The 12,253-nt window shown below is 46.4% G+C and overlaps 1 protein-coding gene across 1 annotated transcript; it reads left to right on the plus strand.

Annotated features, from left to right (window-relative positions):
- Positions 1-3,734: 3,734 nt before the first annotated feature.
- Positions 3,735-11,818, plus strand: LOC119951647 (zinc finger protein 239-like). The gene is made up of 3 exons (XM_038774824.1): positions 3,735-3,967; positions 4,563-5,391; positions 11,683-11,818. Exons 2-3 carry the CDS (start codon positions 4,655-4,657, stop codon positions 11,816-11,818), a joined length of 873 nt encoding a protein of 290 aa, XP_038630752.1. The 5' UTR covers positions 3,735-3,967; positions 4,563-4,654.
- The last annotated feature ends 435 nt before the right edge of the window (positions 11,819-12,253 follow it).

Here is a 12,253-nt window from a genome sequence, read left to right on the forward strand (position 1 = left end):
GAGGTCATGTCTCACCAACTTGATAGAGTTTTTCGAAGAGGTCACAAAGATGATTGATGCAGGTAGGGCAGTGGATGTTGTCTGTATGGACTTCAGTAAGGCCTTTGACAAGGTCCCTCATGGCAGACTTGTACAAAAGGTGAAGTCACACGGGATCAGGGGTAAGCTGGCAAGATGGATACAGAACTGGCTAGGTCATAGAACGCAGGGAGTAGCAATGGAAGGGTGCTTTTCTGATTGGAGGGCTGTGACTAGTGGTGTTCCATAGGGATCAGTGCTGGGGCCTTTGCTGTTAGTATATATAAATGATTTGGAGGAAAATGTAACTGGTCTGATTAGTAAGTTTGCAGATGACACAACGGTTGGTGGAACTGCGGATAGCGATGAGGACTGTCAGAGGATACAGCAGGATTTAGATAATTTGGAGACTTGGGCAGAGAGATGGCAGATGGAGTTTAATCCGGACAAATGTGAGGTAATGTATTTTGGAAGGTCCAATGCAGGTAGGGAATATACAGTGAATGGTCGAACCCTCAAGAGTATTGACAGTCAGAGAGATCTAGTGTACAGGTCCACAAGTCATTGAAAGGGTCAACATAGGTGGAGAAGGTAGTCAAGAAGCATATGGCATGCTTACCTTCATTGGCCGGGGTGTCGAGTATAAGAATTGGCAAGTCATGTTGCAGCTGTATAGAACCTTAGTTCGGCCACACTTGGAGTATAGTGTTCAATTCTGGTCGCCACACTACCAGAAGGATGTGGAGGCTATAGCGAGGGTGCAGAAGAGATTTACCAGGATGTTGCCTGGTATGGATGGGATTAGCTATGAGGAGAGGTTGAATAAACTCGGTTTGTTCTCACTGGAATGACGGAGGTTGAGGGGCGACCTGATAGAGGTCTACAAAATTATTAGGGGCATAGTCAGAGGCTTTTTCCCAGGGTAAAGGGGTCAATTGCTAGGGGGCATAGGTTTAAGATCCGTGGGGCAAGGTTTAGAGATGTACGAGGCAAGTTGTTTACACAGACGGTAGTGGGTGCCTGGAACTCGCTGCCGAAAGAGGTGGTCGAAGCAGAGACGATAGTGACATTTCAGGGGCATCTTGACAAATACATGAATAGGATGGGAATAGAGGGATACGGACCCAGGAAGTGCAGAAGGTTTTAGTTTAGATGGGCAGTATGGTTGGCGCGGGCTTGGAGGGCTGAAGGCCTGTTCCTGTGCTGTACTTTTCTTTGTTCTTTGGCACTGAGAAATGGTGCGGGATTTGCCGGTTTCACGCTTGACACTGAGGAGAATGACAAGTGCTGTTGCTTCACAGCGCCAGGGACTCAGCTTCAATCCCTGCTTGGGTCTCTGTTTGTGCAGTCTGCACGTTCTCCCCATGTCGGTGTGGGTTTCCTTCGAGTGCTCTGGTTTCCTCCCAAAGGTCCCGAATAATGTGCTTGTTCAGTGAATTGGACATTCTGAATTCTCCCTCTGTGTTCCCAAACATCTGTCGGAGAGCGGCAACTTGGGGCTTTTCACAGTAACTTCATTGCATAAGCCTACCTGTGATAATATTAAAGATTATTATTATTATAAACTAGGTCATAAATACTAATAATGAGAGTTACTAATAAATCCAAGAGGGAGATATGGACACATTTCTTTTTTTTTTTTTAATAAATTTAGTGTACCCAATCATTTTTCCAATTAAGGGGCAATTTAGAGTGGCCAATCCACCTAGCTTGCACATCTTTGGGTTGTGGGGGCGAAACCCACGCAAACACAGGGAGAATGTGCAAACTCCACACGGACAGTGACCCAGGGCCGGGATTCGAACCTGGGACCTCAGCGCCGTGAGGCCGCAGTGCTAACCCACTGAGCCACTGTGCTGCCCATGGACACATTTCTTTATTCACTGGATTAGAATGTGCAACTTGTTACCAGGGGAGGAGTTGAGGAAAGTGCTGGGATGTTTCCAAAAGGAAATGGGACTCGGTTTGTCCCAGGGAGCATTGATGGTGGATTTCTGGGCTGGCACAGGATAGGGGTTAGGAGGTTGAGGGACCTGTTTGTGGAGGGGAGGTTCGCAAGCTTGGGGGAGTTAGAGGGGAAGTTTGGGCTCCCCCGGGGAACATGCAGGTGAGGGCAGGTATGGACCAGGCTTCAATTCATCGTCCAACCTGGACAGTCAGGAGGACACCAGCACCATGGAGAAACCGTGGAAATGTGGGGACCGTGGGAAGGGATTCAATTATCCATCTGAAGTGGAAAATCATCAATGCAGTCAAACTGGAGAGAGGCTATTCACCTGCTCTGTTTGTGGGAAGGGATTCACTCAGTCATCCAGCCTCCACGCACACCAGCATATTCACACTGGTGAGAGGCCATTCCCCTGTCTGGATTGCGGGAAGGGATTTAATGCTTTATCCAGCCTCCGGACTCACCATCAGGTCCACTCTGATCAGAGACCGTTTAAATGTGCTGAATGTGAGAAGAGCTTTAAAAGCAGAAAAGATTGACTGATACATCATTGTACTCACTGGGGAGAGGCCATTCACCTGCTCCGTGTGTGGAAAGGGATTCACTCAGTCATCCCACCTCCTGACACACGAATGTGTTCATACTGATCAGAGACCATTTAATTGTTCTGACTGTGAGAAAACATTTAAACAAATGGGATCTTCTGAAACACCAACACACTCACACTGGGGGGAGGCTATTCACCTGCTCGATCTGTGGGAAGGGATTCACTCAGTTAGTCTGAAACACCATCAAGTTTACACTGGGGAGAGACCGTTCACCTGCTGTGTGTGTGGACAGGAATTCATTGATTCATCAAATCTTCTGATACACCAACTTGTTCACACTGATCAGAGACCATTTAAATATTCGCACTGTGAGATGGGATTTGAAAGTAAACAGAATCTGCTGAAACACAAGCAAGTTCAGACTGGGGAGAGGCCATTCAACTGCCCCGCGTGTGGGAAGACATTTGCTCAGTCAAACAACCTGCTCAGACACCAGCAGGTTCACAGGCGAAATCAGGGTTTGGATTCTGCTGTTATTGTCGCTGTTAATCACATTCAGAACTGAAATTTATTTGGATGCCTATTTCATGTGGGGTTCCACAGTTTTGTGGTATAAATCAATGATTTCGAGTTAAACATAGGAGCTATGATTAATAAGTTGGCAGAAGGTACATAAGTTATTCATGTGTTTGACAATGCGTGGGTTTCCTCCGGGTGCTCCGGTTTCCTCTTACAAGTCCCAAAAGACGTACTTGTTAAAGGTGACATTCTGGATTCTCCCTCAGTGTGGCTTCACAGTGCCAGGATCCCAGGTTCGATTCCCTGCTGGGTCACTGTCTGTGCGGAGTCTGCACGTTCTCCCCGCATCTGCGTGGGTTTCCTCCGGGTGCTCCGGTTTCTTCCCACAGTCAAAAGACGTGCAGGTTAGGTGGATTGGCCATGATAAAAAATTGCCCTCAGTGACCAAAAAGGTTAGGAGGGGTTATTGTGTTACGGGGATAGGGTTAAGTGAGGGCTTCAGTGTGTCGGTGCAGACTCTATGGGCCGAATGGCCTCCTTCTGCACTGTATGTTCTATGTAAAAGAGACACTTGTTCACACAACCTACTGAGATTCCACATCTGACTTTAGTTTTTTTTCTACTTTTAATCAAGTCCAGGGCAGAACTATGGAGCAGATCCATTGGATGATGTATCAGTTGACTTTGTATACATGGTTTAAATCGTAATCGGACCAGAAAAGATATTAGTGCATTGGAGAGTGTAGCTAACCCATGGCGATGAGGTTACCCAGCATTCACCGAGAGGGAGAATATGCCCGATCTTCATTACAGGAGACCATCGCGCAGGCGCACTGCCGCTCATGCTGGGGCATGCGCAGTGCGGGTGTTGGCAGTCGGTGGACGGGGTGGTGCCGGAGCCGCAGAAAGAGCAGAAACTGATTGGAGACAGCGGGTGAGTGAGGTTGAATGGAGCCGGTGGGTGAGAGAGGATGTATAATAAATACCCGGTGCAAGAAGAGAAGATTTCATAAAAATCGGTCGTTGGCTTCAAACCTCAAATTAGAAGCTCGAGGCCCTGCGCTGGGACCGGTTTTGCAGCCGGAATCTCGAACGAACAATGGGCAGCGAGGCCGCCATATTTATAGGGGGCAATGTGCAGCAGGGCGCATGTGCAGCGTCATTTTGTACAGGGCACGGTGCTGAGAGCCGCATGTACGATCGCCATCTTTATTGGGGGCAATTGACATTAAAGGATCATGGAACCTCGACAATGCAGAATAGGCCATTCGGCCCATCGAGTCTATACCGACTCTCTGAAAGAGCATCCGACCGAGGCCAATCCCAGGCTCTACCCCTTAACCCCACCTAACCTATGGCAATTTAGCATGGCCAATCCCGGAGGAAACCAGAGCACCACTTCCTGGTTTTCATGGTCACTTTTTCCTCGTGTCGGCCCCACAAATGACCAGATTAATTCAGCTAAATTTCACAAACTGCCTTTCTGTTTTTGTGGGTTCTCTCTCACTCTGTTTTAAATCAAATTTAAGGTTTTTCAGTGGGAAACAAAAGCCAAGCAGCACATCAACATCCGACGGAATCTCCCAATTAATTGGAACCTGAATATTGGTGCATTTTGAACATGGAAGAAAAAAGCACCATTCTCAGTGGGGAGAAAACATGGAAATCTGGGGACTGTGAGGAAGGATTCAGATCCCCGTCTGAGCTGGAAACTCTTCGGCGAGTTCACAGTGGGGAGCGACCAGTTACCTGCCCCAAATGTGGGAAGGGATTCACTCGATCATCAGGGCTGCTGACACACCAGCGAATTCACTCTGGGGAGAGGCTGTTCACTTGCTCCCAGTGTGGGAAGGGATTCACTCGGTCTTCAGGGTTGCTGCAACACCAGTCCGTTCACACTGATCAGAGACCATTTAAATGCCTGGACTGCGGGAAAGGCTTTAAAATTTCTGCAAAACTTGTGCGCCATCAACGAGTTCACACTGATGAGAAACCGTTCAGATGTTTCCACTGTGGGATTGGGTTCAGGTGGTCAGAACAACTCACTGAACACCAGCGAATTCATACTGGGGAGAGGCCGTTCACCTGCCCTGTGTGTGGGAAGGGATTCACTCAGTCATCCACACTGCGGACACACCAGCGAATTCACACTGGGGAGAGGCCATTCATCTGCTCTGAGTGCGGGAAGGGATTCAGTGATTCATCCACCCTGCTCAAACACCAGAGAGTTCACACTGGGGAGAGACCTTTCAAATGCCCAGAATGCAAGAAGTGCTATAAAAGTTCTGCAGAACTGATGCGCCATCAACGAGTTCACACTGATGAGAGACCGTTCAGATGTTCTCAGTGTGGGACTGGGTTCAGGCGATCAGAACAACTCACTGCACATCAGCGAATTCACACTGGGGAGAGGCCATTCACCTGCTCTGTGTGTGGGAAGAGATTCACTCAATTATCCACACTGCGGACACACCAGCGAGTTCATACTGAGGAGAGACCTTCCACCTGCACCGACTGTGGGAAGGGATTTAGTCAGTCATCCACACTGCGGACGCACCAGCGAGTTCACACCGGGGAGAGACCATTTACCTGCACCGAATGTGGGAAGGCATTCATTACTTCATCCAACCTGCGGACACACCAGCGAATGCACAAGTAATGACCATGGTTGGCTTTTTCTGAGAATCACAGCCACAACTGCTCCATGTTGGTTGGGAACTTGTTTGTAGTTTCAAAATTTAGTGTACCCAATTCTTTTTTTCTAATTAATGTGCAATTTAGCGTGGCCAATCTATCTATCCTGCACATCTTTTGGTTTGTGAGGGTGAGACCCACGCAACAATGAGAGAGAATGTGCAAACTCAACACGGACAGTGACCCAAGGTCGGGATCGTGACACAGCAGTGCTAACCACTGCGCCATCATGCCGCCCCAAAATCAATAATTTTATATTCGACTATAATTTAGTATTCCAAATTGGTATCTTACTTCACATTTTGTGCTAAAGTGGCAGAAACCATTTAAAAAACTAAACCCATTCCAGCAATATCGGAAATCAGCCAGATAAGTTAAATGGACATCCTTAATTGTGAAACAATTTTTTTAAAAAGTAATTATTTGATCGATGTATTGTAAGGCTGATGTAAATTGGAACACAAATTTATAACTTTTATAATTATAAATACTTTGTGTGATTTTTATACAATTATTGTGAGCCATGAGAATCGTTAAATGCTGCCTTTTCAGACAGGCTGGAAAGATAACATCAACTTTAACCTTGACCAAATCCTTGAAAAGGCTATTATTCAGGATGTCTTAGTTGTAAATGGCAAACATTCGTGGGCAGCACGCTGGTGCAGTGGTTAGCACTGCTGCCTCACAGCGCCGAGGACCCAGGTTCAATCCGGGACCTGGGTCACTGTCCATTTGGAGTTTGCACATTCTCCCCGTGTTTACGTGGGTTTCGCCCCCATAACCCAAAGATGTGCCGGCTGGGTGGATTGGCCACGCTAAATTGCCCGTTAATTGGAAAAAGAAGAATTGGGTACTCTAAATTTTAATAAATAAATAAGTGGCAGACATTTATGTTAACCACTGATTATTGGACAGTAGTTTAAGAGAAGCCAGTGTCTTTTCTTTTCCCAATTAAGGGGCAATTTAGTGTGGCCAATCCACCTACCCTGCGCATCTTTCGGTTGTGGGAGTGAGACCCATGCAGACACAGGGGGGCAAACTCCACACGGACAGTGACCCAGGGCCGGGATCGAACCCGGGTCCTCAGTGCCGTCAAGCAGCAGTGCTGACCACTGCATCACCGTTCTGCGCTAAAGCCATTGAATCAAAGTTAAGACAATGTGTGTAATTAGTTTAAAAAAGCACAATGGGTTAGCTCCTATTTCATTATTGACAAATTGCAGATCAATTGGCTATTTTCCAACAATTGACTAAGACGAGCTTTTGACATTTTTAATGAGTAAAAGTAGAGTCTTGAGAGGCTATGTTTGGTGGGCGGGACAGTGGGGGTTAATGTGTTAACCATTCTGTCGAAGCCTTCGCTTCATGTCCTGGACTGAAAGCGAGGTGAGAAGTCTGTTCAATTATTAAAAGCTCAGCTTTCTTTTCTTCTGTTAATTACTGCGAACTACGGGGGGCGGCAAGGTCCCAGGTTCAATCCCGGCTCTGGGTCACTGTCCGTGTGGAGTATGCACATTCTCCCCGTGTTTGAATGGATTTCGCCCCCACAACCCAAAGATGTGCAGGGTAGGTGGATTGGCCACGCTAAATTGCCCCTTAATTGGAAAAAATGAATTGGGTACTCTAAATTTAAAAAACAAATTACTGTTAATTGACATTTATCTTTCTGACTTATTAGTTCATTAACCTGAATTTGCTGTTTAAAGTGTTCATTCTTGCCAACTGGTCAAGTCTGTAGACCTTGATGTGATTGACAATTGGGGAGTTTCTGCAAACAAGTATAAGATTTTTGGTTCATCTGAACAAAGATTTATGGGGTTCACTAATTTGCCCCAATTGCAAATCACATCAAGTTCTACAGACTTGACCATTTGACAAGAAATAACACTTTAAATAGTGAATTCAGAAAGTTTATTAACCATTAAATAATTCACAGGTCAGAAAGGACAAAAAGTGTCAATTTGCAGCAGCGGCACGGTGGTTAGCACTGCTGCCTCACAACTCTAAGGATCAGGGTTCTTAGCACTGCTGCCTCACAACACTAAGGATCGGGGTTCTTAGCACTGCTGCCTCACAACGCTAAGGATCAGGGTTCTTAGCACTGCTGCCTCACAGCGCTGAGGATCAGAGTTCTTAGCACTGCTGCCTCACAGCGCTGAGGATCAGAGTTCTTAGCACTGCTGCCTCACAACGCTAAGGATCGGGGTGCTTAGCATTGCTGCATCACAACGCTAAGGATCGGGGTTCTTAGCACTGCTGCCTCACAACGCTGAGGATCGGGGTTCTTAGCACTGCTGCCTCACAACGCTAAGGATCGGGGTTCTTAGCACTGCTGCCTCACAGCGCTGAGGATCGGGGTTCTTAGCACTGCTGCCTCACAACGCTAAGGATCGGGGTTCTTAGCACTGCTGCCCATCAGCGCTGAGGATCTGGGTTCTTAGCACTGCTGCCTCACAGCGCTGAGGATCTGGGTTCTTAGCACTGCTGCCTCACAACGCTAAGGATCGGGGATCTTAGCACTGTTGCCTCACAGCGCTGAGGATCGGGGTTCTTAGCACTGCTGCCTCACAGTGCTGAGGATCGGGGTTCTTAGCACTGTTGCCTCACAGCGCTGAGGATCAGATTCTTAGCACTGCTGCCTCACAGCGCTGAGGATCAGGGTTCTTAGCACTGTTGCCTCACAGCGCTGAGGATCGGGGTTCTTAGCACTGCTGCCTCACAGTGCTGAGGATCGGGGTTCTTAGCACTGCTGCCTCACAGTGCTGAGGATCGGGGTTCTTAGCACTGCTGCCTCACAGCACTGAGGATCTGGGTTCTTAGCACTGCTGCCTCACAGCGCTGAGGATCTGGGTTCTTAGCACTGCTGCCTCACAGCACTCAGGATCTGGGTTCGATTCCAGCCCAGGGTCACTGTCCTTGTGTAGTTTCCACATTCTCCCCATGTTTGTGTGGGTCTCACCCCCACAACCTAAAGATGTGTAGGTTGGGAAAATTGGCCGTGCTAAATTGCTCCTTAATTTGAAAAAAAATTGGATATTCTAAATTTAAAAAAACCCAGCAATTAGCAGTAATTAACATAAGAGTAAAGAGTTTATCTTTAACAATGAAGCAGACTTCTCACCATCCTTCTCAGACCAAGTCAAGAAGTGACAACTCCCAAACAAACATTGTAAACACTCACAAGGACCTGAATGAAGGTCTGAGACCCAACCCCACCCATGGCCCAAACCCCAACAATGGCCCAAACCCCAACAATGACCCAAACCCCACCCATGGCCCAAACCCCAACAATGGCCCAAACCCCAACAATGACCCAAACCCCCACAATGACCCAAACCCCAACAATGGCCCAAACCCCAACAATGACCCAAACCCCAACAATGACCCAAACCCCAACAATGGCCCAAACCCCAACAATGGCCCAAACCCCAACAATGACCCAAACCCCAACAATGGCCCAAACCCCAACAATGACCCAAACCCCAACAATGGCCCAAACCCCAACAATGACCCAAACCCCAACAATGACCCAAACCCCAACAATGGCCCAAACCCCAACAATGGCCCAAACCCCAACAATGACCCAAACCCCAACAATGGCCCAAACCCCAACAATGACCCAAACCCCAACAATGGCCCAAATCCCAACAATGACCCAAACCCCAACAATGACCCAAACCCCAACAATGGCCCAAACCCCAACAATGGCCCAAACCCCAACAATGGCCCAAACCCCAACAATGGCCCAAACCCCAACAATGACCCAAACCCCAACAATGACCTAAACCCCAACAATGGCCCAAACCCCAACAATGACCCAAACCCCAACAATGACCCAAACCCCAACAATGGCCCAAACCCCAACAATGGCCCCAACCCCAACAATGGCCCCAACCCCAACAATGGCCCCAACCCCAACAATGGCCCCAACCCCCACAATGACCCAAACCCCCACAATGACCCAAACCCCAACAATGTCCCAAACCCCAATATTTTAGTTTATTTGTAACACTACAGAACAATGGTTCGCCCCAGGAGTGAAGAAATAGGGCTTGGTTATTTTTAAAACAAAACTTTATTATGAATGCAATAATAATCTTTATTGGCCCAATTAGGCTTACGCTAACACTGCAATGAAGTGACTGTGAAAATACCCTCGTCGCCATATTTCGGCGCCTGTTCAGGTACACAGAGGGAGAATTCAGAATATCCAATTCACCTTACAGCAAATCTTTCGGGACTTGTGGGAAGAAACCGGAGTACCTGGAGGAAACCCACGCAGACACGGGAAAGAAGGTGTCGACTCCGCACAGACAGTGATCAAGCCGGGAATCAAACCTGGGACCCTGGCGCTGTGAAGCAGCAGTGCTAACCACTGTGCTTCCCTGCCACCCGTATATTAAACCTCTAACTTCACACCCAAAAAAAACAGTTTCCAATTACCCCTTAACACAACTATACAATTTCCTATTAAACAACAAGAAAAGAAACATACAGCTCATAATCCATCTAAAAATTAGCAGGGCAGAGAGTAACACTTGCTTTGTAAACAGATTTGGCTCCAGTTGACACCCCTTTGGACTGTGGCTGAATATCTTCAAATAGCTGCTTCAACCAGGTGGTTTCAGCCTCTTCCTTGTCATCAGAAAAGTCTGCTCTGCTCTTTAAAATAAAACTATCCACCGTGGAAAGAATTGTGGACACAGAATCAGGCAGATCAGGATTCAACTCCTCTCTCTCAAACTTCTCCACGTTTGCCTCTCTGCCTTTCCTGGCCTCACGCAGCAATGACCTCATCTCCCCAAGCTGAAAAAAGAATGACCTCAGCAGGCTGAAAAAGTACATTAACTCCCCAGGGACGTCCCCAGTCAATCCACATTATTCTGGCCAATTTCACACGCTTTTTCCAAGAAGCAAAACAAAATCATTTTGAAACCATGACACTGCAGCAAAACATACTGTATTCCAGGCTTTGAACTTCTAACTTGACCCAATATTTAGAAGCCAATATTCCTGAAATCCTCAAATCATTGCAAATTAAAATGTTGAAAGCCCACTGTAGCCAATTGTTTGGAAAATAGCCAGTTGGTCTACAGCTTGTCTATAATGAAATAAAAGAGTCCTTTGGTTTTAGCTAATTCCGCATGTTGTCTCAGCTTTAAGACAATGCTTCTTCTCAGCTTTATCTCTTATTTTGAGGGAGGCTGCGTGACAACCAATGATTATTTAACATAGCTGACTGTCATTTACATTTAAGACATGTTCCTTCAACTAAGTTATGTTATCACTTTTTAAGTACACAAGAATCTTAAGTCCCACAGCACTTTAAGAGTCTGTATTAATGAAGTGTTAATAACATGTTCATAATTGTAAAAGTTATAAACTTGTGTTCCAAATTACCGTTCCAACATATCTGTTCATGAATTACTTATTGTTTAATTGTTTCACGATTAAGGCTGTCTGTTTCATTGATCTGGTTAGTTTCCAATTATACTGGTTTAGTTTTTGTTAAAATGGCTTCCATCAATTTTAGCAGAAAATGCTCAAGGACATATTGATTCAGCATACAAAATGATAGTCACAATAAAACCAGTGATTTTGAAACTATCAACTGAAGTGAACCCAACAAATCTTTTCACAATCTGCTCCTGCTGATGTTAGTAAAGTCCGATCCAATGGCGTTTGCTTCTGCTGGTGCTAATAATCCCTGTAATTGTGCTGGAGTTTAATATTCTGGATAAATGTGAGATAAATCAGCTTTGTTTTAAACACATTGTTGTAGATTTTTCTCTTTCCTGCCTGAGTGTTGAACATCACCTGTCTGGAGCTCAGAAAGGACAATCTGGGGAAGGATCACACGGCAGGAACAGAACTTCAGCCTGGACACAGTCCTTCAGGGTCAGACTGAGAGGGACAAATCACACTTTGGTCTTTCTCATCTCTCTTCACTGACAGTAAAGTCCCTGTGTGGGTTAATCCTGAGGCGTGTAAGAAATATGTCTCAGCCGCTCTCTTCCATGGTTCCGAGCTTCGAGGCACGGAACAGAAGCTCCTTTACAATTGTGTTCAGAGTCAGGAAGAACAACGGTGAATGCTGGAAATGTGCTGTCAGATCAGAGATTGGTGTAAAACTCTGACCTTTTTCTGGCTGAAGGTGAAACAGCAGGTTTTCCCCAACTGAAAAATACATGTGATAACTATTCAGTGATCATGTAGCAGCTTTGTGTGTCAGTCTTGAATCAATGACTTTGAGGCTGGGTTTAAAATAAACCCATTTAAAATAAATTTGTGCAAGTCAGCATTAAAATACCAGATGATGGAGTTCACAGGAGTCTGCTAACCGCTGGAACAAATCTAGAACAGACATTGGATCTCCAGGTACAGAAGGAGCTACAGCGCGTTTCCAGGAATTCCTGTTCTGAAAATCCGAAGCTCCTGTTCCTGGGTGTAAACCGCCGGCAGCTTTTTTCCGGTGACACCCAGGTTAACGGTCATCAGCTTTATTCAGCACAAAGTGTGGCAATGT

This window comes from Scyliorhinus canicula, chromosome 17 (assembly GCF_902713615.1).
Source record: "Scyliorhinus canicula chromosome 17, sScyCan1.1, whole genome shotgun sequence".
In the NCBI taxonomy this organism is placed as follows: domain Eukaryota; kingdom Metazoa; phylum Chordata; class Chondrichthyes; order Carcharhiniformes; family Scyliorhinidae; genus Scyliorhinus; species Scyliorhinus canicula.